We start from the raw sequence: 27,504 nt of genomic DNA on the forward strand, positions 1-27,504 counted from the left end.
GTCCCCTTCTATACTCTCTGTTCACCCACAAATGCGTGGCCGTGCACGACTCCAACACCATCATTAAGTTTGCTGACGACATTACAGAGGTAGGCCTGATCACCGATAAGACAGCCTATAGTGAGGAGGTCAGTGACCTGGCAGTGTGGTGCCAGGAACACAACCTCGCCCTCAACGTCAGCAAGACAAAGGAGCTGATCGTGGACTACAGGAAACGGAGGGCCGAGCATGCCCCTATCCACATCGACGAGGCTTGAGGGGAGCAGGTCGGATGTTTCAAGTTCCTCGGTGTCCACATCACCGGGGCCAAGTTCCCTGCCATCCAGGACCTGAAAGATGCACCAAGTCTGGAACCAACAGGACCCTTAACAGCCCCAAACCATAAGACGACTAAATAGTTAACCAAATAGTTACCCAGACTATCTGCATAGACCCGTTTTGCTCTAACTCTTTTGAGCCATCATATATGCTGCTGTCTATTATCTATCCTTTTGCCAATTTACGTTACCCCTACCTATATGTACATACTGTATCTATCACAATTACCTCGTACCCCTGCACATTGACTCGGTACTGGTACCCCGTATATATAGTCAAGTTATCGTTACTCATTTTAAATGTATTCCTCGTGTTAATATTTTTGTCTCTGTGTTGGTGGGAAGGGCCTGTAAGTAAGTATTTCACTGTTAGTAATAATGTTTATAAACTAACCAGCAGACCTGTTTGTTGTGTTGTTTGACATAATCCAGATCTACAACTAGCTCACTAAAATGTTTGGATTGTGATGCAGGTCCAGAGGAATGCTTTCACAGTCGTGTTCGACGAGCGTTTCTCCATAGCCCTGGATCCATCTTGTCTGGAGGAGAACAGCCTGCGCTTCGCTGCATTCGGCATCGACGCGGAGGAGAGGAACATCAGCGCCGGCCTAGCAGAGCTCAAGCTGTCTGACCTGGACCTTTCTATCAGACCCTTCAATGCCTGGCTCTACCTGCAAGATGTTAACAAGGTAAAAATCCGCATCTTTGCGTTGATTGTAGTATTGCCTCAAGGTTTCTGACGGCCTGTGGCCTGCCGCCTACAGCACACATGTCTCAGCGTCGGCGTGGGTGGGAATCTGGCCCACTGCCCATTTGACCTTCTCCTGTCTCTCCCATTATCTATCATCTGTCTACCCTTACAACAACAAAACACGTGTCCATTTTGCAGTTTCACATGTGAAATAGCAGTTTTCACATGTTGAGCTTATATTTCACATGTGAAACCATATTTATACATGTATTACATTTAGAGTTATCATGTTAACACCACCTTTTCACCTGTGAGGTGAAAACATGGTGTCACTGTATAGCCTAAAAACATGGTTTAAACTATAGTTTTGATAGTCAGGCCTTGCATCCATAGTGTATGGATTTGAGTGGTTGCATTTCTCCAGCCCCATCCCTCAGCTGTTTACTGAAACTGTGGCGGGGAGTACACTTTGCTAATGTTTCCGTTAAGGATTGACGCTTTAAACACCTTTAATAGAGTAAAAGTCTTATTATATGTTGCAATCCTCTGTGTGAGTTACTTTTGTGCCATTAATATCAAGACTTCTGAAGTCAAGAACAGAATGATTAGTATTGCAAACAAAAAATAATGATATTGGAAGAAAAACATAAACCCAAAAGTATTGATAGAAAAACAAAATATTGCAAGGAAATCATTTTGAAATGCGAGAGCAAATGAAAAAAGAGTTTTCGGTAAAAAGAAAAGAAAAGTAGAAGATAATGCAATTAAATAAAACACCTCCCCTCTTTCCTGCAATTCTCTCAATCTTTGGTTATGTTACCCTGGTCTTTGATTTCGCTGAAAATGTTGGCAACTTCATTCCAGCAACATAGCACCCTGCATCCCACTGCTGGTTTGCCTCTGAAGCTAAGCAGGGTTGGTCCTACTCAGTCACTGGATGGAAGACCAGATGTATAGCAGGAAGTGGTGAAAATAAACCTGTGAAAAGTAAACATGAAAACAAAATGTCACGTGGGGAAATTATTTTTCACGAAGGAAAAACACATGACAAAACCACGTCTGACTCGTGAACATTTCTAATGTGAATATTTTTTTTTCTCATTTGAAAATGTTCACATGATTTGATCACACGTGTCCGAAAACCACGTTGTTTGTTTTTGTCATGTGATTTTTGTTAAGGGTAATAAAGCATATAAAATGTTACGTTTTAAAGGTGCTGATGGCATGAAGCGGAACATGAGACATGGAGATAGGTGGCTTTCTGAGGATGAAATCATGTAAACAGTTTGATTTTTATAGAATCGTCAGTGACTGTTGTGTCTGTGCAGTGTGCAACAATGGCCTCTTTTGGCTTGTGTTGTCTTTAGGCCGTGGATGCAGTTGGGGAGATTCTGCTGTCTCTCAGCTACTTGCCCACCGCTGAGCGCCTTACAGTGGTGGTGGCCAAAGCAAAGAACCTTGTGTGGACCAATGACAAAACCACAGCAGGTGACACTACTTCACAGCTTTAGCTCTTATGTTTGTCTCTATATTGCATCATGTGTGAGCACCTATTCACATTAATACTATATATTACCCAGTCATTCAACAATTTATCTTTCTATTTGGCTTTTTGCAAAGTGATTTGCCGCAATTATCATTAGAATTTATGACTGAATGTCTCAAAAAGTGGGTAGATTTTCGTAAAATGAAATATTTACCATCACTTTACCTCCATTATGCTAACATGCAAAGTTAAATATGAAGAACAATGGTCGCATGGGTTAAAACATCACTTTTTTGTTTTACTTTTCTCGCTGTCTACACACACAGACTAATATTTCGGATGACACTTTTGGTATTTAAATTGTTTGTGAACAAAGCTGTCACAATCTCTCTGTTAACAGATCCCTTTGTCAAAGTGTACCTTCTGCAAGATGGTAAGAAAATCAGTAAGAAGAAAACCTCCATGAAAAGAGACGACACCAACCCCATCTTCAACGAAGCCATGATCTTCTCTGTGCCTGCTGTCGTCTTACAGGTGACACTGGGAAGGGATGGTACCATGATAGGGAATAGACAGCTGAAAGGATTGTTTAGTCAAATGAAATTTGACTTAATGGTGCTATTTTGGTTGAGCCGTTATTGTTAGACTGCATTACCACTGTGAACCACATAGGCTTCACTGTTGACCTACTCTGGAGTACTAAAGTGCACTAATCTTATAGTGAATACAGTTCTAGTGTTCAACCGTTTTAGTGATCAAATTGTCCTGTACTAATTTGATTACTATAAGAGGATTGCCCTGTACTATGTTAGGACTGGTGCTGACACTGTGCTCCCTCTTCAGGAACTCTCCCTGAGGATCACAGTGGCGGAGGGCACCGACGACGGCAGGGGCGAGAATGTGGGTCACGTGATTATCGGACCTGAGGCGAGTGGCATGGGCATCACCCACTGGAACCAGATGTTGGCAACACTGAGGAAACCTGTGTCCATGTGGCACCCTCTGCGGAGGACCTAGTACCCCTCCATCTCCCTCTGTACCATACCTCCGGTCACCAGGGTTGGGCTCAATTCCATTTCAACTCACTCCATTCAGGGGATACATTGAAATTTCAGTTTGAGAATTGAAAAAGTGCCATTTATTTTCAAGGAGGATTTTCCACTTCCTAAATTGAACGAATTGGATTGGAGTTGATCCCGACCCTGCCGGTCACTCCTCTTTGCATGGTGCCTACTGTAGTACTATTTTACTGTCCTCCAGATAGGGAGAATAAAAAAGGAAGGGGTAAAATAGCTTCTTTTTTCAGGAAACTAGTCATTTGTCTTTTGAAACCAGTCTTACTCTGCACCTAGTGGTATGGGAGACTAATTGGCAGGTGGCGTGGTAAGCTTTATCAGATTTGCTTGTGATCATTTGTAAAATGTGAGAGTGACAAACTTTTCCTAGTATGGTTTTTGGTATGTATCATATCTTCTTGTGCTTTTTAAAATCCAGGTTCTCAAATCCAGGTGATATCAATTGTAATTTGTAGCAATTGTAACAGGGTGCCCAAATCTGACCTAACAGGTATATAGGTACTATAACTTGTTGCATTGTACGATTTGTATCATAATAAATGCAATACAAGTTGCAATGTCATTCTGATAAAACAGTGTTAGGAATGTAAATAATGTACAACTGCTTTGTTTTAGTTGTATTCACTCAAATATGAATATGTATTATTATGGTATTATGTTGATAATTAGTGTGCACTTTCATTGCATATTCATAATCATCAAAAAGCCAATACTAGAGTTACACAAACACATTATCAGGTGAATATTAATTCAGTAGATCAATTTACTATTTACTATCTATTAAAAAGTATGTCACCCAGTACATTCCACAATGAAGCCATATCTCATGCTTATGTAGCCCTTATAGACGTGTAATAATTGTTTGTGGATGCATTTAGTGGTCAGTTTTACCCATTTGATCCTCTATCGGCTTTAAACTGCTAAGCATAACCTTCTGGACTCTCTTTAGGAGTAAGAGCACCATATTATCTAGGTGAATGCATAAAATACTCAAATGGGCTTTATCGATGTTGACCTCGACAACCATTACTGTTGACTTGGATGTAACTGATTATTTCACTTGATTGCATTGTGAGGGGGGTGCAATGAAGACCTTTATTTGCTATCTGTAACAATTTGGCAATAATGTTTGTACAACAGAATGTGAATTAACAAGTGACCTCCCCTTGCATTGTATGTCATTGTAGGTCAGATCGCCCTTATTACCTGGCAAATGTGATTTTTATTAATTCAGTGCAAAACTAACCATGCGTTTAAAGGCACAAAATACAGTATTGTCACTCAATAACCTCAACAAAAATTCTAACAAGACGCTTGTTAAATGCTGCATCTGGGCAACCATTCCTTACCACTCCTTTGCATTCCACAATCAACAATGTGATGCAATATTTCCTACTGTGCCAAATTCATTATTGAAGCAATATTTTCATTTAGCCTACAGTGAGCATTTGCATTTTGTGATCAATGCCATGCATGCACTTGTTTAGCACTAGTTATGGTTGTGCCACCAAATATGTGTATTGTGTAAACATTGTTTCAAATATAAGAGTTGCAACAAATGGCCTGGTTTAACATGTTTGTGCTATCTATTTTGTTATCTCCCTGTTTATTTCCCTTTGGTTCGAAAGTAGCCAGGTTATTAGTCCAAACTAAAACGAGAATTTATATTGGAAATATGTTGAATGTCCCGTTTCGTTAGCCTCCGTTTAAGAAACGTTTCGCAACTGAATCGACGGAATGAATACCCGTTAGCCAAGGAGGAGGAGCCAAGCCGTACAAAGTACATCAACTCTGCTATTTAGCTGGCAAGCATATCCATTTTTCACGCATTTGTGGTTTAAAGTTTTGCCTTCACGATGGCTGATTATAGAGGGAAAGCAACCGATCAAATGAAGCTATGGAAAGAGGGCCGAAGCGCTCAGGTTTGTCCATTTCGATGATTCATGTATACAAACGCGACGATGATGTTGCGCAGTTGACGCAAGGGGAGTTTGTTGTGAAATGGGTGAGAGGTCGTCCAGGGTCCTATTCGTGTCTCCTGGCTCGACAGTTAGCACATTTACTATCATTTAAGAACCCTGCACTTTACAATTCCACAACATTTCGTACAAAGTCACATTTGTGTTAGAATTGTAATTCATTTCTGGTTGTGCATGGGGAGGGGGGGTCAGGAATTGTTAGATGGCTGCTGTTAGCTAACGTCCGCTTCCCACTTGCAGGTTGAGCTCTTGCATTTGTTTTTTGGAATAGAATACTTCTAGCCACAATGATCTGATTAGACGTTCATTACCTCCAGGCGGAGAGGGGGAATTCTGGGTACCCATTTGACTAGATGTTCAAGAGTCTTATGGCTTGGGGGTAGAAGCTGTTTAGAAGCCCATTGGACCTAGATTTGGCGCTCCGTTACCGCTTGCCGTCCGGTAGCAGTCTATGACTAGGGTGGCTGGAGTCTGACAATTTGTAAGGCCTTCCTCTATGATATGTTATCTTTGTTATGGTATGCATTAATTTGTGGATGTCAATCACCCATTTCGTATGACAAGTAGATATAAATTAATAAGAAGTTTCAAGTTAGCTAAAATGCTAAAGTTGTCTGTGATGAGACCAAGTAAACACATGGCTTTCTTTCATTCGCCATATACCCAGCTAGAAATTAGGAATCGGCCCAGGAGCGGGCCTCTTCCGGAGGCCGGAACTGATTGAATCGGTCCGGAATCAAAATGAATGACTGCCCAGAGTCGGCCCGTTTCAGTCGACCAGTATTCAGCCGATTTTTTTTGATCGGCATCCTACCAGAATCCCCCCAGAAGCGGCCCGATGCAAATGTAAATAAATGTGTAGGTCTATGTCGGCATGCCGATGGCAAGCTTCCTCAAACTTGCGAACTCGGAGAGTTCCTTACACAAACGTTTTAATGCGTATTAATTGACTTGACAAAGTATCAAAATACTACACAGGACGCATAAAGAATTTCATTTAAATGTTAATTATTTTTTGATCACAGAAAAACAAATACTGAAATGTTAACTATAAAAAGCAGCCCGTGTAATCATCTGCCATAGAGTAGCCCCAATCTGCCCGAGCCCCAAGTAATACATTTGGGACAGATGACTCACACCTGAATCGGCCCGAGCTCATTCCCCGCATCATAGCCATAAGTAATACTGCTGAAGGCGGCCCTGACTCGGGTCACATGACGTCGGCCGAGTTTGACTCTCAGCCGGAATCGGCCCAGATCGACTGTGCTAGCTGGGTATTTACTCAGTCTGTCGCTCAAATTCAAATGGCTGGCTTTATATACATGTACTGAAAGCCCAATTGTTGGGGAGTTGCAGCGATAAGACAAGTTCGTAATAATGAAAAAGGGGTATAAATGTATTCCGAGCGTGCAAGGGAACCATGCCTGCAAAGCCCGTTACGCACCTGCATAAGGTAAATCTGAATACCAACTATTGAGAAGTGCTTAGGAAAGGCATACATTTCTTAAATCTGAATTGGCCAATATTGAATTGTAACAATAAATAACATGAATGAAGCAATGAGGCTGTGATTGTGAATAAGAATTAGTTGTTAATTAACTGACTTGCCTAGTTAAATAAAGGTAAAAATAAAAAGCATTTGATCATTCAATGTCTTCGCTATGTATAATGTCTATTCCATTGCTTTCCCTTCAGAGGCCAGACACCCTGACCACAGGGGCTGGTCACCCGGTAGGGGACAAGCTGAATATAATGACCACAGGTCCCCAGGGGCCCCTCCTGGTGCAGGACACCCCGTTCATAGATGAGATGTCACACTTCGACCGTGAGCGCATCCCAGAGAGGGTGGTGCACGCCAAGGGAGGCGGTGGGTGTCCAGCACTACCAATGAATTTAAGACAGGCACTGATTGGCATTAATGCAATATATACTGAACAAAAATATAAACGCACATGCAGCAATTTCAAAGATTTTACTAAGTTATAGTTAATATAAGTAAATTGGGAAAAAATCATTTGGCCCTAATCTATGTATTTCACATGACGGAATACAGATATGCCATACACATGGTCTGCGGTTGTGAGGCCGGTTGGATATACTGCCAAATTCTCTAGAATGACGTTGGTAGAGAAATTAAGTCAATTCTCTGGCAACAGCTGTGGTGGGCAGCATGCCAATTGCACGCTTCCTTAAAACTTGAGACGTGGCATTGTGTGACAACTGCACGTTAGTGGCCTTTTATTGTCCCTAGCACAAGGTGCACCTGTGTAATGATCATGCTGTTTAATCAGCTTCTTGATATGCCAAACCTGTCAAGTGGATGGATTATCTTGGTAAAGGAGAAATGCTTACTAACAGGGATGTAAACAATTGTGTGCCAAAAAAATAAGCATTTTGTTTGTGTGGGAAATTTTGGGTCTTTTCTTTCTGCGCTCATTAAACATGGGACCAAGATATTAGATGTTGCGTTTATATTTTTGTTCAGTATATGTGTCAAACTGTTTAGATAAGCAGAAATGACAGTGCTGGAGAGGCAGTCAAACACCACTAGATGTTTTACTTAATAGTGGAGCTTCACGTATTGGTTGGAGAAACACTACCCTGTCCTAGACATCTAGTTATCAATTGTGGGCCTACGCCAAAAAGCCAACTGTAAACGGCTCTCCAGTCTAATATAATAAAGACCGTGATCATGTGACAATCTGTTGGCCCACTACACGAGGGGTAAAGTGCACCACATGTATGGCTTTATTTGCAGGTGTTAACGCACTAATCTTCCAAGGGATGTGTACACAACATGGTGAAGGCAGCACATTTGTTTGTGAAGTTGAATATAACCTCACCTCATTTTGTCTAATGACAAGTTCAGTGGTTCTCTCGTTTTGATGTATCACTATGGGGATTTGCCAGGATCACCAACTCTTGGAAGGACCTGTCGGAAGCTTCTGTTGCGGACAAGGAGTTAGTGGCGAAGGAGGTGAGATCCCTCACTTCCTTATAACGAGAAAGCCGCAAGGCTTCTAACTATCTAGCTCGTAACACTGTTTACACAAGCAACCGTTTGCTAGCAACCAGCTGCAAGGTTTCTAATTAGCTAGCCTACGCAGTCTACTCGTTGTTCTTACAACTGGTGTTGCTTTTTCCTCCAAGCAAGCCTTGTTCCTCACAATGGCCTTTGGTATCCCGGGACGAGCCTAGCCCAGCACTCGGACCCCCACGTTCTTGCACTTGCGATTCCATGATTGCTGGGAAGGATACCCACCTATGCATCAATTTCCTGGGAAAGGAACATGCCCAAGAGGCACTTAACGACCCTGAGTCCTGTGAGCATTGCTGACTGGGGCAGGTCTGAGGTTTAAACAAGAATCTTATCTCGATAGCCCCTTTCGCCCCCAAGCCAACAGCGAAAGCTGAAGCTCAGCTTCCCGCAACCTAGCGAGGTCATGGATATCCTAGACCCATTCCCCTCATGGTCTCCATTGGAGTTTGGGCTCCTCCGTGCCCGTTAAGGGACCTATACAACGAGAAGAGACCGGTGTCATTCAGCCGCGGTAAAGCAATTCTCGGTGGTACCCGCATGCCTCAGGGAAGCTAAGAGCTCATAGGACAAACCCCTCACTAGCAAGATTCTTGCTAGGGGCACCCCAAACCTGAACATGCACAATATGGAGGAATTTAGGTTTGGTTACGCTTCCACGGTGGCGCCGTCTCTGGCTTAGCACCTTAGTCCCTCGCGCCGGGTTACTAACGACACTGGCACCTCACTCGCTAGAAATATGGTCTACTTTACTGCCTCAATTTTTTTCAGTAATCGTACTTGGCCCAACAAATTGGCTATCAATGTGACCTTTAAAAAAATATATATATATTGTTGGCTTATCATGCTGATCTAATGGAGGTGGTTGGGAAACAACTGGACTCTGACACCCTAGATCCAGATGCCGTAGAGGAGATCTGTGTGATTAGACTAAAACCTCTGTGCCTCCCATAGTGCAATTTAAGGCTGTGGTCATACCATAAGCCTAGCGCTGATGGGAGAAGGGGCTGAGCGAGGACGGCGCACTCGCCAGACATCAGAGCCTCAGATAATGATATGGTACATTCTGTCTTTATTTATTCATTTATTTATAGTTTCTTTTCACTGCAATTGGTTCAGATAACCAGACATCCCCATCAGTTGGAGCAAGAGGCTGGGGATATCTTCGCTCTTGACAACCCTCCATTGAAACAGGGCCAAGACATACCAGTTACATAGCTGTTCTACTTCCCAGCATTAGGGAATACTGTGCTAAGTAAAAGTAAATAAAAGACAGGCCCTCAGATCTTGGAAGAGAGTGCCAGCCTCCTCATGCACGCTCTGGGTTGTTTTTCTTGGAGAAGTGGAATGACTAAACCAACTGTTCCTTCCTACTGTGTTTTCCATGGTCCTATGCTCCTGACAGGACTTGTTGTACAGAGAAAAAGGTTTTCTTTGTTAAGGTCCGCTAGCCGCTTTCTTGGCCTGCCAAGGCCCTGACAGTATTGACGTTTATCCATCCCTATTATGTTTTTGTTTTTTTAGGGGTGGCACACGTCACTTACGACCAGTCGCTAAGCCTTTAGCTAGTCCTGGGACATGTCTATTGTGCTTAAGATATTTTCATAGCAGCGTGGAGCTGTAATATTTCTTCATCTTTCGCTTTGCTACAGCCCTTGGCACTCGTAAGCGAGTGTGTGGACTGTGCTTTACCAGCCACTGTTTGCGCCCTCAGTGTGCCCAGGGGTTTTTCAGATGAATGTACCTAACCCCATCCTTTGGCCTAGGTCGACATTTTCTTACTGTTGCACCTTGGGGCCTATGGCTTTTCACCTGTCGCCTTCCTCAGTAGGGCGTATGCTCGTTGCACATCTACGTGGACTGAACGAGAGCTCAGGCAAGGGTGCTATGTTCTTCCCTCATTGGGCAACATTATATTGTTTTATAATGGTGAGATTGACAGCCTTTGGAGGGGCCTGAAAGGGCCCTCTTCTACAGAGGAGTTTATATCTTGGGCGCTCGTTTTTGAGACACGGATTGGGCTTCCCCTGACTTTGTTACAAGGTTTTTCCCGACTGGTTGTACTCTCTCAGTTTCGGAGCCTCTTGAAGGTTGCTAATGTTTGGATTATTGTGGCTTCAGAGAATGTTTTGCGATACAGGAGTTGGCCATATCCCCATCATGATACATCGAAACAAGTATTTGATAGAACTTAAGGTAACTTTCGTAAACCCGGTTCTCTGATAATGAGGTGAGATGTATCACCGCATTCCCTTGCTGGCAAGGGCGCGAGGAAGAGAAGCATGCTTGAGAAGGACCAGAGAACGAGAGAGCGCCTTCTTATAAGGAAGTGAGGGGCTCACCTCATTTGCCACTCTACCTGTGTCTCCAGGATATGCTTTTGATCCAGTCGGTCCTTCCTAGAGTTGGTGATCCTGGCGAATCTCCATAGTGATACATCATACTCATATTATCAGAGAACCAGGGTTACACAAGTAACTTTGCTTTGCACTGCCTATAATGACCGTAAAGATACATTGGTTTTAAATTAGGAGTGATCATTTACATTAGCCTAACTAGCTGTGCCATCTCTAGTCTCGGAAAACAACCCTTGGCAACAGCAGAGACTGGCGTCTGGTTTCAATGACAAGACTTTTTTGGCAACTTCGATAACGGAACAAAAATGTATATATCTAACTAGCTAACACAAAATTCAACGGTAACTGACCATGTACTGCCTCTTCCTCAACAGGAGCGTTCGGGTACTTTGAGGTGACACATGACATCTCTCGCTACTGCAAGGCCAAGGTGTTTGAGCATGTGGGAAAGACCACTCCTATCGCCGTCCGCTTCTCCACCGTGGGTAAGACGCACCACCACGTTCCTACTGGTTACATTTATCCCACACTTTCCTGGTATTTAATTAAAACTTACATAGTAAAATTGTATTGCGGTTGCTCCCTCCGGCTTTTCCATAAAACTGCTACAAACACGTTTACTTGTTTCCTCAAGAACATGTGTAAAGAAGAACTGTATCATGTAGTATGTATTTGCTTCCAATATTTGCTTGTTTATGATGCTTTTAGTCATTGCCTCTGGTTATTATTGTCTGCAAAAGCAATGTTTGCCGATATCAGAAGAAGCCTAGACCGAGTTCATGTTAACTTCTGACGAATAGAAAATTCCTAATTTGACCAAATAACACTCTTATAACAGCTCTAGTAACGCGTGTAGCGGATGCCTGGACAGTTGTCTCCTGCCAGAGCTATACAAACAGCTTGTGCAAGAGCCCCATGAGAAAATGGTGTTGTCTACGTGATTGATGCTGTCAAGTGACGAGCGGTCCGTGGTGTAGTAACCTTGATGTGCAAGTGTCCATCACTAACCCTGACCCAAAGCCTCAGTGGGAAAACTGATCTTTACAGGAATTAAATTAGCTGGGAGTCCAAAGAAAAGACAAACTCCGTGAACAATTTGGATGAATACTTTGATACAGTTAGCCTACATGTCCTAGAAACATATATGCTCCCTGAACCCACCTAAAGTTCCCTGGAATCTCTTTTCTATTGAATTGACTTGACTCTAGCTTTTTCAGCAATGTTTGGCATTTCTTGGGTTTTTGAAATGATACAAAATAAAGGCAACATTTAAATTACTCAGCAATTACAACATCCAAAAAGACGGTCATGTTTCTTCCATTATTGAATAAATTCCAGAAAATAGACAGTCATATTTTTTCCCGTCTGTAAATAATGTCTTGTTTAAACTGTGAGTTTCTAATTGTCATATATTTTGTATCTAACGCATGTAGCTGGGGAATCGGGCTCAGCCGACACAGTGAGAGACCCACGTGGCTTTGCAGTCAAGTTCTACACTGACGAGGGCAACTGGGACCTTACTGGCAACAACACCCCCATATTCTTTATCAGGGACGCCATGCTGGTGAGTCCAGGTTCAGGGTGTAGTGTGTGTGTTACCGTGGCCAAGGTTCAGGGTGTAGTGTGTGTGTTACCGTGGCCAAGGTTCAGGGGGTAGTGTGTGTGTGTTACCGTGGCCAAGGTTCAGGGTGTAGTGTGTGTGTGTTACCATGGCCAAGGTTCAGGGTGTAGTGTGCGTGTTACCATGGCCAAGGTTCAGGGTGTAGTGTGTGTGTTACCGTGGCCAAGGTTCAGGGTGTAGTGTGTGTGTTACCGTGGCCAAGGTTCAGGGTGTAGTGTGTGTGTGTTACCGTGGCCAAGGTTCAGGGTGGTGTGTGTGTGTTACCGTGGCCAAGGTTCAGGGTGTAGTGTGCGTGTTACCGTGGCCAAGGTTCAGGGTGTAGTGTGTGTGTTACCGTGGCCAAGGTTCAGGGTGTAGTGTGTGTGTTACCGTGGCCAAGGTTCAGGGTGTAGTGTGCGTGGCTGTGCGCCTGGCCAGGATTCAGGGTGGTGTGTGTGTGAGACCAAGATATTTTGTGTGTATGGGTGGATATTATGTGTTATGGTGCTATACATTAGTTAATTTCCCCGTATGATATGTACCATTACCGCATCTCTCTGATATCCCTTTGTCTGTGCAGTTCCCATCCTTTATCCACTCTCAGAAGCGCAACCCCCAGACTCACCTAAAGGACCCAGACATGGTGTGGGACTTCTGGAGCCTGCGGCCTGAGTGTATGCATCAGGTGCTGTAGTTGCTCCTCTCTACCTGCAACCGGACCTTTACATGCACGCGCACACGATAGATCGATGGATGGTTTTCTGACATCGTATTTTCTGATTTCACCCCACACTAAGCCACATTTTAGTAACAACATGCCATTAACAACTTCATAGCTATGCCATTATGTCTAGGAATGGTGGGTGCTGCGAATGCATCCCTTTCCTGATCAGATTATTACATCATCCTTGTAGACTTACGTTTTTCTAGATCTTATTTTCTTACAATAGCTCAATTGCTAATGACTGAATATGTGTCTTTGTTCATGGTCTTCTATTTGTTCTCGTCTCTGTGAAGGTGTCCTTCCTGTTCAGTGACCGTGGTCTGCCTGACGGCTTCCGCCACATGAACGGCTATGGCTCCCACACCTTCAAGCTGGTCAACACCGAGGGCCAGCCTGTCTACTGCAAGTTCCATTACAAGGTCAAAGCACAATTAAAAATAATGTAGTGTACAGGACTAGTGAAATGCCCTACACTTAAATGGATAGAGGAGTCAACTATACCTAATTACCTGAAGGATACAAGAGGGTAATGGCGGGAAAGAAGGAAACGTAGTTGGAGAAATTGGGCCAGGATTCATAGTAACCCATAGCAACCTTCACATCACAGACCGACCAGGGCATCAAGAACATGAAACCGGAGGATGCCGAGCACCTGGCTTCCACCGACCCGGACTACGCCATCCGAGACCTTTACACCTCCATCGCCAACGGCAACTTCCCCTCCTGGTCCTTTTACATCCAGGTCATGACCTTTGAGCAGGCAGAGAAGTTCCAGTGGAACCCCTTTGACCTGACCAAGGTACCTTAGAGATGCAATAAGCAGTAATCTCTCCGCCATTTGCCTAATTTAAGTTTGACAAAGCAAGTAGTCATTGTGTAGAGAATCATTGTACCATCTAAACCGCTGTGATATATATTTTCCATAACCAAAGATATTGTATTTTCAGGTGTTTGAAGCTGGTGTACTAAACCAAACGGAAATACGCAAGAACGGGCAGCATAGAAGTAGCGCATATAGAACAGATCTACCACTTCTTAGACTTACTTTCAATGAGAAAGAACAATTTAGAACTCAATTTCTATGTGAATTTGGTCGGGTCGCCCAAAAAGTTAGATATTGCAGCTATATTTATCATAAGTTATGTGGGAACCACTCTCTTTATAGTAGGTGCATTCCCTAACATTTATCAATATGTTCCCTTGGTTTTGAAAGAATGTGACTGCAATACATGATGTCTTTGTACTTTCTGAGCCATTTAAACCTGCCACAAAAACACATTCCCAGAATATCCAGACATTGGCAGTACTCTGGCTTTTCCACAAGAGGGGGGACTTCCTCAACATAAACACTGAAAGATCTGACAGTGGTCTGATATCTGTTATGGTGTCATAGCATCTGTGAGCATTAGTATGATTGGCAACTGATTCTCAGCTGTTATTTAGTCAGGATAATTATTAGGTGAAAATAATACATTTTAGGGGGTCAAGCATGGAATTCGTTTGCAAGTCCATACACCTTGGTTGGCATGCGAGGAAGCTACACTTCTCTCTTACTCCTTAGGTGTGGTCTCACGAGGAGTACCCCCTCATTCCTGTGGGTAGGTTGGTGCTCAACAGAAACCCTGCCAACTACTTTGCTGAGATCGAGCAGCTCGCCTTTGACCCCAGCAACATGCCCCCAGGCATCGAGCCCAGCCCTGACAAGATGCTGCAGGGGCGTCTGTTCTCCTACCCAGACACACACCGGCACCGGCTGGGCGCCAACTACCTGCAGCTGCCCGTCAACTGCCCCTTCAGGACCCGTGTGGCCAACTACCAGCGAGACGGGCCCATGTGCATGTTGGACAACCAGGCTGGCGCTCCCAACTACTTCCCCAACAGCTTCAGTGCTCCAGAGACCCAACCCCAGCACGTGGAGACCAGGTTTAAGGTGTCCCCAGATGTGGGCCGCTACAACAGTACTGACGACGATAACGTCACACAGGTAGAGAACCAGACAAACATTGTATTTTAAGAATATCTGACTCATGAGTTATCTTAGCAATAACACACTGAGACAGAACTGAGAATAATAGTAATCATTGAACTACAAATGTAATAATAAAAATCAATGCATGAATCAATGGTCATAGGGTAAATTCAATCATTTGTTTATCAAATTGCTAGAGAACAATACTCTAATTGTGGATAGAGCTACCTTTCACAATCAAGCCTGTACTTAACAGGTCATGCGGGCGCATACTGCTAAAAGGTGTTGACTGAGTTGTGCAGTGAGCAATTTTAAAATGACAGTTGTGGTTCGGTTCTAACATGAAGTTACTGAATGTCAACCTAAAGAGTTACACATTACACTTAATGCCAATGTATCAATGCATTAGTTACTGTCAAAGGGGGAGACGAGAGACTCAAGAGATTTGCACTGATGCCGGGTGGTGCACGTCAGAACGAGGAATGCTAGCTTCTGCTGTAGAGGACAGATCTTGGTGGGATCAGTCTGATTAAAGCCGGTGATCCGGAATCGTTAGCTCGGCTTCAAGGGAAAACGACAACATACTTCCCCACTAACCCCAGCATTTCCATGTCTTCCCTGTCCGGTAAAGGGGGTTGTGCTGATGTGACATGAGGTTAATTTACGACACAGAGCTGTGTGCACTACACTGGCAGGGCCAATAATGATACACCCTATAAAGAAATCTTTGTTATTATACATATTAAATGCTTTATGATTACAAATAATGAAATAAATATTTAATTGATTGTTTCTTAATGCTGATTGGTGTATGTGACCAGTGCCCTGACTCTTTGTGTATATGTATTGCAGGTGCGTACCTTCTTCACTAAGGTGCTGAACGAGGAGGAGCGCCAGAGGCTTTGTCAGAATATGGCTGGTGCCCTGAAGGGAGCCCAAGTCTTCATCCAGAAACGCTGGGTGTGTTCTCATCATCACCATCATTAAGATTGTCTAAGTCATCACTTTCATCATCAGTATCAGCAATTATGGCTGTTATATAGTTGGTATCATCTTCCTCACTACCACAAAGGCCATCTTTGCAATGTAATGTTTAATAATGTAAAGTGCCATCACTAACAACACTGTTCGGACCCTCTCTCTCTGCTCTCACTCCCTGTTTTTCCAGGTTCAGAACCTGATGGCTGTGCATGCAGACTATGGAAACGGGGTCCAGGCCCTACTCAACAATGCTGAGCCCAAGAAGGTAAGTCCATTTGTTGCTGTCAACAGACAAGAAAGCGTATGTCGTCCCCCATGAATGATGCAGTATAGTCAAAGTAGGAAAAGCACTCGCACATCTGAGTTGGCTTGTTGCAGGTGAATAGGAATAATTCAGGAAATATTTGGAGAAATATAAAGATCAATGTGAAGTCGCATTATTTAAGTGAGCAGTTTTAAGTATATTGTAGATCCTTCATGAACATCAAAAGTTGCATTAACTAAATAGTTTCGTTCACATTGTATTTAGGTAGAACTTTTAGTTTACTTTTTTTCTTATTCCTTTCTATTTAGTATGTGACTGTTTCTCTCAGGACCCCTCGTAAACAAGATTGTGTTTAACAAGATTGTGTTTTTTTTAATGGCCTCAAATCTCCTTGTCTCCTCCCACTCTCACAGGATGCTGTGAGAGTGTATACCCGTGGAGGTGCAGCTGCCATCACTGCCTCCTCCAAGATGTGATGCCTTAACTTCCACCTGGGGGGCAGTTCCACCTTTTGCGCTTACCAGCCTGCTATCCAAGATCCTACTTCTAACCGTCCGTGAATGCGATAGCTAATGAAATGGGAAATTATAATATTTTAATATTCCTCAGGCTGCTTACAACATTGTTCTAACGTGTTTCCTGTCCATTTTGCCAAAGTTCACACAGAAATGTATGTAGTCAGACTGCAGCTCTATGGGAGAAGATCTGTCCCCAAACTACATCTGTCAAATATACAGGTCTGCTGTCTGAAATGTTCATGCCATTTTCAGTATAGTGATCCATCTCTTCCCAATTATGTATCGTTTGTGTGTCCGTGTTTCATCGAAGCCCTGATAGTTAGCTTAATAGAGGTATCTGTTAGCCTATATGCAAAAAATGACATTTATCCTAGTTAAACAAACCACCAATGTTTTTGAATGAGATTCATAATTATTTTTCAGTTTAAACTTAAGTTCTCTTCAAAAGTGTTCCTGTGTTAAGGCCTACACCATATTCCTTGTTTATATTAGAAATAGTTGCCGGCCATCGATCGGTGAGAGTGACTGTGATTGAGTCATGAAAGAATGTTTAAGTCATCGTCCTAGCAGCCAAACCAACACAGCAGTGCCTTTTTGGTTAGAAACGTATCCATAGTCACCATGGCTTTATAAAGGGTTTGCAATGACTTTTATGAATAATCTCATGTACCAAATGTCTTCTGTATATTAGTGTTTTTTGTGTACATACTCTGAATCACTAAAGGGTCTGGGTTGAATTAGGGCTGGGGAAACAAGAACCACTACTGTTTACTGAGGAGAAATCTTAGTCCTTATCCCTTCTCACAAATCTTCCTACGCGTTTTCTATGTTCCAGCTGAGCCCTGGGCTGTTAGTGTTTCTGTGCTAGGTAGCATTCCCCATCATATCGCCTGTCTGAAGTGATTTGTTATATTAATATGCAATTGTGAACTTTGAACCACAAAATAAGATGCATTATTGAGTGCTTGATCTTTCAATTTATGCTAATATATCCAACGGCAATGCTATATGTGTGGTTTTAGTGTGTCTGGTTTAAAGTAGTCCTATCTTAACTACAGGGTATGCACACTTTAGTTCTAACGCAGGACTCCAGCTGATTCTACTCATCGAGCCCTTGAATTGTTGGTAGAGGAGTGTTTCTACTGGGCTGGAACAAAAGGAACAGCGTTGAATGACCATAGTCCATTGTAAATACATTGAGGATTTTCACGAGGTTGTCATCTGTGGTGCTGTTCAAGTCGTGAATGGTGGTTTGTCCTTAGGTCTCAGCATTTCAAGACATTCAGTCCTACCTCCCCCATCTAGGTCCAATAGATTATTTACAAATACAAACAGACAGGACAGTGGTTAAGACAATGACTACAGAGTAGGCATACCACTGCAAAGACACTCAACGGACTGAGCTAAGGGTAAACACAGACAATGACCTATTTCATCTGTACAAAACATTCCTAGCAAGTTCATACTTCGTTTCCATCAATTCAACTGTAGGCCTACATTGTCCGACTAGTGAATAGGTAGCTATCATTTTCTTCACGCTAACCAGTTGATCATATTTTATGTAAGTCGTGGGTGAATGTGTAAGCTTTGTTTTATATTTCCTATACTTTTCTTTATAATTTACTTGTTTAAACTTAGTCAGTTAATCAAAAACAAAACATCTCTCAATTCATGCAAGCCATGGTATCAGAACTGTTTAAAAAAAAAAATATTAGAACAATTATTTCTAATACTTTGTGCCTTGAGCTTGCCTGCCTTGGCTTAGTAAATATATGTTGGTAAATGTATATGGCAATGAATCATTCAGATCAAACTTGCTCAGGGGCAGGCTGACTCAGGGGGGCTAAGAACATTTATCTTGAATGAACCAGGTAAGTAGAGCTCTGAAGGTTGAGGGTTTGTCACCAAGGACAAACTCCTAACTTGTTTCATTGTCATATTTATTTCACAGGCCCCTGTCGCATGTAGGAGATATGTTGCATGTAATTCTGCCATTTATTGATGTGACATGCACTACATGACCAAACATACTTTCAAAATCTTAGCTAGCAGTCATCCTCGTGAATCACTTTGACAATCTACTGGAAAAATCCTTTTCAATCGTTGTCATATGAAGAGAAATTATAGATACAACATATCAGTACTCAATTGCCATTAGACAAACATTACACAAATCAGAAATCGCAAATTCAACAATGAGTGGCAAACTGAGCGTCGCAAAGCAAACACTATCTTGCTTTCACTGCCTGCTATTCGGTGGCGGGTCACTGGCGGTTCAAGCTTGTATGGCTCCCTGGGCAAATCAAAACATTTTTTTTACATTTGGAACAACACTAATATTCATAACATTTAAAACATAAAAATAGAAACAAAAATAAGACTCAAAATTCTCAAAAAGTAACAAAGACAAATAGAACCAAATTTGTGTTGATTTGACATTCGAGCATCGATACATTACCCATCCCTCAACACTGTCAACCAAGAGTCAAGACTAAGCCAATTCACCTTGGTGGGTTGCAGACTGGTTTTATATTATACTTAACACTTTTGCACAAACCAGAAAAAAATGCAACACTATGTGAAACTATATATTCACAGTATTATGAATTGTGGTTTATTTAGTAGCATTACATAGTGTGACTGATATTACTATTTACATTAGCACTGTGCAAAGTTAGATCCACCTACATCAGGCTTCCAGTGGGGAGACCTGAGGTCAACCTACTATTTCTATAAATCTATATTTATATATCTATATTCCAAGATGGCGTAGCAGTGCAGACGTGTTTTGTTTGTCCTCTGTATTTTTTGTGTATATTTCAATTTTATTTTCAATCTTCTCCATTTTAGTTCAATTATACCTTGCGGTAACCTGCCTCATCCAATGTAATACGGAACCGCTATTATTTTATTTTATTTTAAACCTTATAGCAATAACCACCTAGAAGCTAACCAGCTAATTAGCTAAACGCTATTTAGTCATTGTTAGCCACTGCTGGCGGTCTTTACCTTCTGCACAGGTACCAGCCCTTTTTTAGCTTGGATAATACTCGCCAGTCTACCAGTAATGGACTGTCTCTCCACTACAACGCCGTATTCCTGCCGTAATCCCTGGACCATTCTCCTGATCTTCACAGCTAGCTAGCACCCACCGAGTTACCCAGTACCGAAGCTATTCCTGAGGCCCACCTTCCGGCCTACTCAGTTGTTCACCCGGACCCCACCCAAACACGGCTAGAATCCACTACTCCACCGGATCCTTGCCGTAAGATCTGGACCTGGGCACCGGATCACCGCTGCTACCGAGTGGCTATAGTGGCTAACGCCCCTGCTCCGAAGCCAGCACCGGTTAGCCGTGAGCCAGGCGCATCTCCCAGATAGAAAACAACTAAATTACTACAACTACAATACCTCTTTCGCCATCTGGCTTGGATCCTTAGTCGACACGGCGCACCACCACGACAGGTCTGCCGACGAATACTCCATCCGCTGTGCCTTCAACCTGACTGCCCTTGACCAGCACAAAGACATCCTGTGGTGGACTGCAATAGCATCGAATAGTCCCCACGATATGCAACTGTTCAGGGAAGTCGAACCTATACACACAGTCAGTCGGGAAAGCAAAGGCCATCTTTTTCAAGCAGAAATTCGCATCCTGTAGCTCTAACTCTAAAATGTTTTGGGACACTGTAAAGTCCATGGAGAACAAGCGCACCTTCTCCCAGCTGCCCACTGCACTGAGGATAGGTAACACGGTCACCACTTATAAATCCATGATAATCGAACATTTCAATAAGCATTTCTCAACAGCTGGCCATGCCTTCATCCTGGCTACGTCAACCCCGGCCAACAGCTCCGCCTCCCCCGCAGGTACTCGCCCAAGCCTCCCTAGCTTCTCCTTCACCCAAATCCAGACAGCAGATGTTCTGAAAGAGCTGCAATACCTGTAAGACCCGTACAAATCAGCTGGGTTAGACAATCTGGACCCTCTCTTTCTAAAACTATCCGCCGCCATTGTTGCGACCCATATTACCAGCCTGTTCAACCTCTCTTTCTTAGCGTCAGAGATCCCTAAAGAATGGAAAGCTGCCGCGGTCATCCCCCTCTTCAAAGGAGGTGACACCCTAGACCCAAACTGTTACAGACCTATATCCATCCTGCCCTTTTTATCTAAAGTCTTCGAAAGCCAAGTTAATAAACAGATCACTGACCATTTCGAATCCCACCGTACCTTCTCCGCTGTGCAATCCGGCTTCCGAGCCGGTCACGGGTGCACCTCAGCCACGCTCAAGGTAATAAACGATATCAAAACCGCCATCGATAAAAGACAGTACTGTGCAGCCGTCTTCATCAACCTGGCCAAGGCTTTCGACTCGGTCAATCACCGTATTCTTATCGGCAGACTCAATAACCTTGTTTTTCTAATGACTGACTCGCCTGGTTCACCAACTACTTTGCAGACAGAGTTCAGTGTGTCAAATCGGAGGGCATGTTGTCCGGACCTCTGGCAGTCTCTATGGGGGTACCACAGGGTTCAATTCTCGGGCTGACTCTTTTCTCTGTATACATCAATGATGTCGCTCTTGCTGCGGGCAATTCCCTGATCCACCTCTACGCAGACGACACCATTCTGTATACTTCTGGCCCTTCCTTGGACACTGTGCGAACTAACCTTCAAACGAGCTTCAATGCCATACAACACTCCTTCCGTGGCCTCCAACTGCTCTTAAACGCTCGTAAAACCAAATGCATGCTTTTCAACTGTTCGCTGCCCACCGCCCCCGCCTGACTAGCATCACCACCCTGGACGGTTCCGACCTAGAATATGTGGACAACTATAAATACCAAGGTGTCTGGTTAGACTGTTAACTCTCTTTCCAGACTCATATTAAACATCTCCAATCAAAAATCAAATCTAGAATTGGCTTTCTATTTCGCAACAAAGTCTCCTTCACTCATGCCGCCAAACTTACCCTAGTAAAACTGACTATCCTACCGATCCTAGACTTCGGCGATGTCATCTGCAAAATAGCTTCCAACACTCCACAAACTGGATGCAGTCTATCACAGTTCCATCCAGTTTGTTACCAAATCACCTTTTACCACCCACCACTGCGACCTGTATGCTCTAGTCGACTGGCCCTCGCTACATATTCGTCGCCAGACCCACTGGCTCCAGGTCCTCTATTAGTCTATGCTAGGTAAAGCTCTCAGTTCACTGGTCACGATAACACCCACCCATAGCACACGTTCCAGCCGGTATATCTCACTGATCATCCCCAAAGCCAACACCTAATTTGGCCGCCTTTCCTTCCAGTTCTCTGCTGCCAGTGACTGGAACGAATTGCAAAAATCACTGAAGTTGGAGACTTATTTCCCTCACCAACTTTAAACATCAACTATCTGAGCAGCTAACCGATCGCTGCAGCTGTACGTACATAGTGTATCTGTAAATAGCCCACCCAATCTACCTACCTCATCCCCATACCGTATGTACAGTGGGGAGAACAAGTATTTGACACACTGCCGATTTTGCAGGTTTTCCCACTTACAAAGCATGTAGAGGTCTGTAATTTTTGACATAGGTACACTTCAACTGTGACAGACGGAATCTAAAACAAAAATCCAGAAAATCACATTGTATGATTTTTAAGTAATTAATTAGCATGACATAAGTATTTGATCACCTACCAACCAATAAGAATTCCGGCTCTCACAGACCTGTTAGTTTTTCTTTAAGAAGCCCTCCTGTTCTCCACTCATTACTTATATTAACTGCACCTGTTTGAACTCGTTACCTGTATAAATGACACCTGTCCACACACTCAATCAAACAGACTCCAACCTCTCCACAATGGCCAAGACCAGACAGCTGTGTAAGGACATCAGGGATAAAATTGCAGACCTGCACAAGGCTGGGATGGGCTACAGGACAATCGGCAAGCAGCTTGGTGAGAAGGCAACAACTGTTGTTGCAATTATTAGAAAATGGAAGAAATTCAAGATGACGGTCAATCACCCTTGGTCTGGGGCTCCATGCAAGATCTCACCTCGTGGGGCATCAAAGATCACGAGGAAGGTGAGGGATCAGCCCAGAACTACACGGCAGGACCTGTTCAATGACCTGAAGAGGGCTGGGACCACAGTCTCAAAGAAAACCATAAGTAACACACTACGCCGTCATGGATTAAAATCCTGCAGTGCATGCAAGGTTCCCCTGCTCAAGCCAGCGCATGTCCAGGCCCATCTGAAGTTTGCCAATGACCATCTGGATGATCCAGAGGAGGAATGGGAGAAGGTCATGTGGTCTGATGAGACAAAAATAGAGCTTTTTGGTCTAAACTCCACTTGCTGTGTTTGGAGGAAGAAGAAGGATGAGTACAACCCCAAGAACACCATCCCAACTGTGAAGCATGGAGGTGGAAACATCATTCTTTGGGGATGCTTTTCTGCAAAGGGGACAGGACGACTGCACTGTATTGAGGGGAGGATGGATGGGGACATGTATTGCGAGATCTTGGCCAACAACCTCCTTCCCACAGTAAGAGCATTGAAGATGGGTTGTGGCTGGGTCTTTCAGCATGACAACGACCCGAAACACACAGCAAGGGCAACTAATGAGTGGCTCCGTAAGAAGCCTCTCAAGGTCCTGGAGTGGCCTAGCCAGTCTGAAGACCTGAACCCAATAGAAATTTTTGGGAGGGAGCTGAAAATCCGTATTGCCCAGAGACAGCCCCGAAACCTGAAGGATCTGGAGAAGGTCTGTATGGAGGAGTGGGCCAAAATCCCTGCTGCAGTGTGTGCAGACCTGGTCAAGAATTACAGGAAACATATGATCTCTGTATTTGCAAACAAAGGTTTCTGTACCAAATATAAAGTTCTGCTTTTCTGATGTATCAAATACTTATGTCATGCAATAAAATGCATTACTTAAAAATCATACAATGTGCTTTTCTGGATTTTTGTTTTAGTCTCTCACAGTTGAAGTGTACCTATGATAAAAATGACAGACCTCTACATGATTTGTAAGTAGGAAAACCTGCAAAATCAGCAGTGTATCAAATACTTGTTCTCCCCACTGTATATGTATGGATATGTGTGTATGTGTATATGTGTATGTATATATATGTTAGCTTGATGTTGGCCGTGAACGTTTGCTAACGTTAGCTAACAGTTTGAAAAGGCTGTGTGTGAAAATTGAGAAGATGGAGAGCAGCGGAAGCACCAGGGGTGAGTAAAGTCACTAGTTGTCAATTAACTTGTAGTTAAACGCTAGCAAATGTTGAACACGGTTAGTTATGATGCTTTTTATTGTGTTGCTCAATTTACTTTTTAATATTTAGCAGAGAAACTGTTAGCTAACTAGAAACGTATTCAGCCTCATCTTAGGTAGCTAGCTAACATTAGCTAGTGTACTAGTGTTAGGTTCTAATTTGTGACTCATCTCAGGAAACAAGGCGTATGTCGCTCGTCACTACTTCACAGGAGCGACATTTGAGCGTAAACTTAAAAAAAAAAAATCTAAATGCCTTTTTTGGCAAATGCCTTCTGGAACATTTGAACTTTCTTGTGCCTTAATAACAAACTGTAAATACAAATAAAATTGTTAATTTACGAGCCTAGTTGGTTTAGCCATGGAAAAGGCCAGCAACCTTCCCGCTAGCCATGATTGCCTGAGTTAATGAGTGGGCTGGATAATGCAGAGCGATGAGTTCGGTTTGGTCTGCCATGTAGCACATTTCAGTCTATAATATGAGCTGGTCAGTATGTGTAGGTAATCCTTTCTACGGTGGCTTTTTTGAACGATATCACTTAGTAGAACTGCATAAGTGTTGCTCTCCACTTTCTGGATGACCGAGTTTTAATTTCAATGGAATTAGAGTATGATATCTCAGGAAATTGAGAAAATTCTGGCATTTGATTGCAAATATGCAGACGGAGTCGAAAAGAGAACATGCAGAAGGCTATTATATAAAACACCTGTCTCCGGATTGCATCTTCAAACTAAAGGAAACCGAGGCATCCGTGACAGAGAGGGAGGAGCGTCCATCCATGTATATGGGTAAGAGTCTAGCGAGCTACATTTTCAGATATGAGTTTATAATTTTGTCAAAGTCTCTGTAAGTACCTCTTTTGTCTTTCTCCACTTTATTTCCTTTCTCCTTTTATTTCATATTGCTATTTTGTTCTCACTATTTAAATTACTTACACACACATGGAAAGAGAGAGAGCAGCTACTGCTGTCATGTACTGTAACTGTTGTTAATGTTCACTCATGATGCCAAATTGTGTGTCACACTGGTACAAGGCCGTCTTTGACCGGCATCAGAAGACGGGGCCAGGGAGAAGGAAGTAGAAGAGGTCCTCTGGTGATCCTGCTGTGACCCCAACAGTCGTTATACAGTATAATCATTTGCCATACGCAACAATCACACTGTCACTCACACCATCCCTAACATCACTACACTCACACAACATACAGCACACAATACTAATGACACTGTCACTCAACCAGCACCTCCACACCCAACCCCCACACAGCACACTACAGTAATACTGACAGCCTCTCACCCTCTACTACAACACCTTTTAACCCTTATGCCAACAGCCCTCCCTGCACACAACCCCAAAAGAAGGCCAAACTGGACAATCTCATTGCACCTCAGAAACAAACACTTCAAGCACAGATTGAGAGGAACAATTTTCTAAAACAGTCTACTGCTGCACTCCAGAATTTCAAAGAACAGCAGTCTAAATCTATTTTATTTATTGATTGTTTAATTGTTCACTAATAAATAATTGTCCTGAGATTTTCCTTGATTGTATGTTTAACTGAAATCGTTAATAACACGTTTTTTGGAGAAAAAAAATATTAAAATGTAAACTTTTTCATTGAACTGTGGCTTTGCTAAACAAACAAACAAACATTTTTATCATCTAGTCCAATAATAATTATTGATGAAATGTGGTTATGCACTATACTAATTTTGCTCAGTGGAGGTCAGTGATGGGTGGGTGCATGTGTGTGGTTTGGTATATGTGTCTGTGAGTGTAGATGTCCCTCTTCAGCATTGCTGCCTGTCAAACAGCTGCCCTTTGGAGGTCTGAGGCAGGGTCAGGGATGAGGTCAATGGTGGCCTCTTCTGGTATTTCCTTTGTGATCCCTCAATGTGTCGAACTGTGGACCTGGTTGAAATGCTTTTGTTAATCTTCAAGGTGGCTATTGTTTCTGAATGGGACAATTAAGTGCACATTCAGGGGGTACACAGAATCCCAGAGCAGATGTTATTGCACGGGTAGTGGGTTGGTCACCAGGTGGGCCTTGAGGTTGCTGGTCTTGTACACTCTGCCATCATGCACAGAACCAGCATTCCCGGTAAAGATGTTTGTAAACATGAGCTGTCTGCCACTCCCCTGAACCTTTCCTGGTTGGCCATCAGCACCAGGGAGGCCAACACCCTATTTTCAATGGATCCACCTCTGTGAGGCACTAGAGGAGCCAGGTCCGCACACAGTATCTGGAACAAAGCTAAATAAAATCTGTTAGCTCTGTCTTTCAGCTAAAAACTCAACAAAGTAATCTGCAATTTATTGTTGTTGTTGCATTACTGCACAATTGCAATGCAAAATCTGCCAGTAGATGGCGGCAGTAGCCTATTGATAGGCTGCTTACATTTGTTTACACTGCAGAGAATCTTTAATACACTGTACAAAAATATAAACACAACATGCAACAATTTCTAAGATTTTTCTGAGTTACAGTTCATATAAGGAAATCAGTCAATTGAAATAAATTCATTAGGCCCTAATCTATGGATTTGACGCCTGGGAATACAGATATGCACAATTAGCCTCAGGATCTCGTCACTGTATTTCTGTGCATTCAAATGATCATTGATAAAATGCAAATTTGTCCGTAGCTTATGCCTACCCATACCATAACCCCACTGCCACCACCCGGCCAGGTCTCTGACCTCCTCCCTATAGGCTGTCTCATCGTTGTCGGTGATCAGGCCTACCACTGTCGTGTCGTCTGCAAACTTTATGATGGTGTTGGACTCGTGCCTGGCCATGCAGTCGTGGGTGAACAGGGAGTATAGGAGGGGACTGAGCACGCACCCTTGGGGAGCTCCAGTTTTGAGGATCAGCGTGGCATATGTGTTGCTACCTACCCTCACCACCTGGGGGCAGTCCGTCAGGAAGTCCAGGATCCAGTTGCAGAGGGAGGTGTTTAGTCCCAGGATCCTTAGCTTAGTGATAAGCTTTGAGGGTACTATGGTGTTGAACGCTGAGCTGTAGTCAAAGAATAGCATTCTCACATAAGTGTTCCTTTTGTCCAGGTGGGAAAGGGCAGTGTGGAGTGCAATAGCGATAGCATCATCTGTGGATCTGTTTGGGTAGTAGGCAAATTGGAGTGGGTCTAGGGTTTCTTGGATAACGGTGTTGATGTGAGCCATTACCAACCTTTCAAAGCACTTCATGGCTACGGCCGTGAGTGCTACGG

General features: G+C 43.2%; 2 protein-coding genes across 7 annotated transcripts in view; both read left to right on the top strand.

Moving 5' to 3' along the window:
* syt12 (synaptotagmin XII) overlaps nucleotides 1-5,129 on the top strand; it is a 42,390-nt gene extending 37,261 nt beyond the window's left edge. For all 4 annotated transcript variants that reach the window (XM_064930605.1, XM_064930604.1, XM_064930606.1 and 1 more), the window contains 4 exons: nucleotides 791-1,006; nucleotides 2,376-2,496; nucleotides 2,895-3,028; nucleotides 3,338-5,129. In XM_064930605.1, coding sequence (XP_064786677.1) covers nucleotides 791-1,006; nucleotides 2,376-2,496; nucleotides 2,895-3,028; nucleotides 3,338-3,511 — 645 coding nt within the window. In that variant the 3' untranslated portion in view covers nucleotides 3,512-5,129. The remainder of the gene's footprint in view (nucleotides 1-790; nucleotides 1,007-2,375; nucleotides 2,497-2,894; nucleotides 3,029-3,337) is intronic.
* Nucleotides 5,130-5,318: 189 nt separating this feature from the next.
* Nucleotides 5,319-18,007, top strand: cat (catalase). 3 transcript variants are annotated; one of them, XM_064930601.1, is made up of 11 exons: nucleotides 5,319-5,492; nucleotides 7,245-7,416; nucleotides 11,318-11,428; nucleotides 12,377-12,507; nucleotides 13,124-13,228; nucleotides 13,561-13,686; nucleotides 13,875-14,066; nucleotides 14,829-15,251; nucleotides 16,089-16,196; nucleotides 16,405-16,482; nucleotides 16,896-18,007. In XM_064930601.1, exons 1-11 carry the CDS (start codon nucleotides 5,427-5,429, stop codon nucleotides 16,956-16,958), a joined length of 1,575 nt encoding a protein of 524 aa, XP_064786673.1. In that variant the 5' UTR covers nucleotides 5,319-5,426; the 3' UTR covers nucleotides 16,959-18,007. The 3 variants fall into 3 exon arrangements, with proteins under 3 accessions (XP_064786673.1, XP_064786675.1, XP_064786674.1); XM_064930603.1 differs by lacking the exon at nucleotides 7,245-7,416 and having other exon boundaries at nucleotides 5,335-5,492; XM_064930602.1 differs by lacking the exons at nucleotides 5,319-5,492; nucleotides 7,245-7,416 and adding an exon at nucleotides 8,430-8,526.
* Nucleotides 18,008-27,504: the final 9,497 nt, after the last annotated feature.

The sequence above is a fragment of the Oncorhynchus masou genome, chromosome 22, assembly GCF_036934945.1.
Source record: "Oncorhynchus masou masou isolate Uvic2021 chromosome 22, UVic_Omas_1.1, whole genome shotgun sequence".
In the NCBI taxonomy this organism is placed as follows: Eukaryota; Metazoa; Chordata; class Actinopteri; order Salmoniformes; family Salmonidae; genus Oncorhynchus; species Oncorhynchus masou.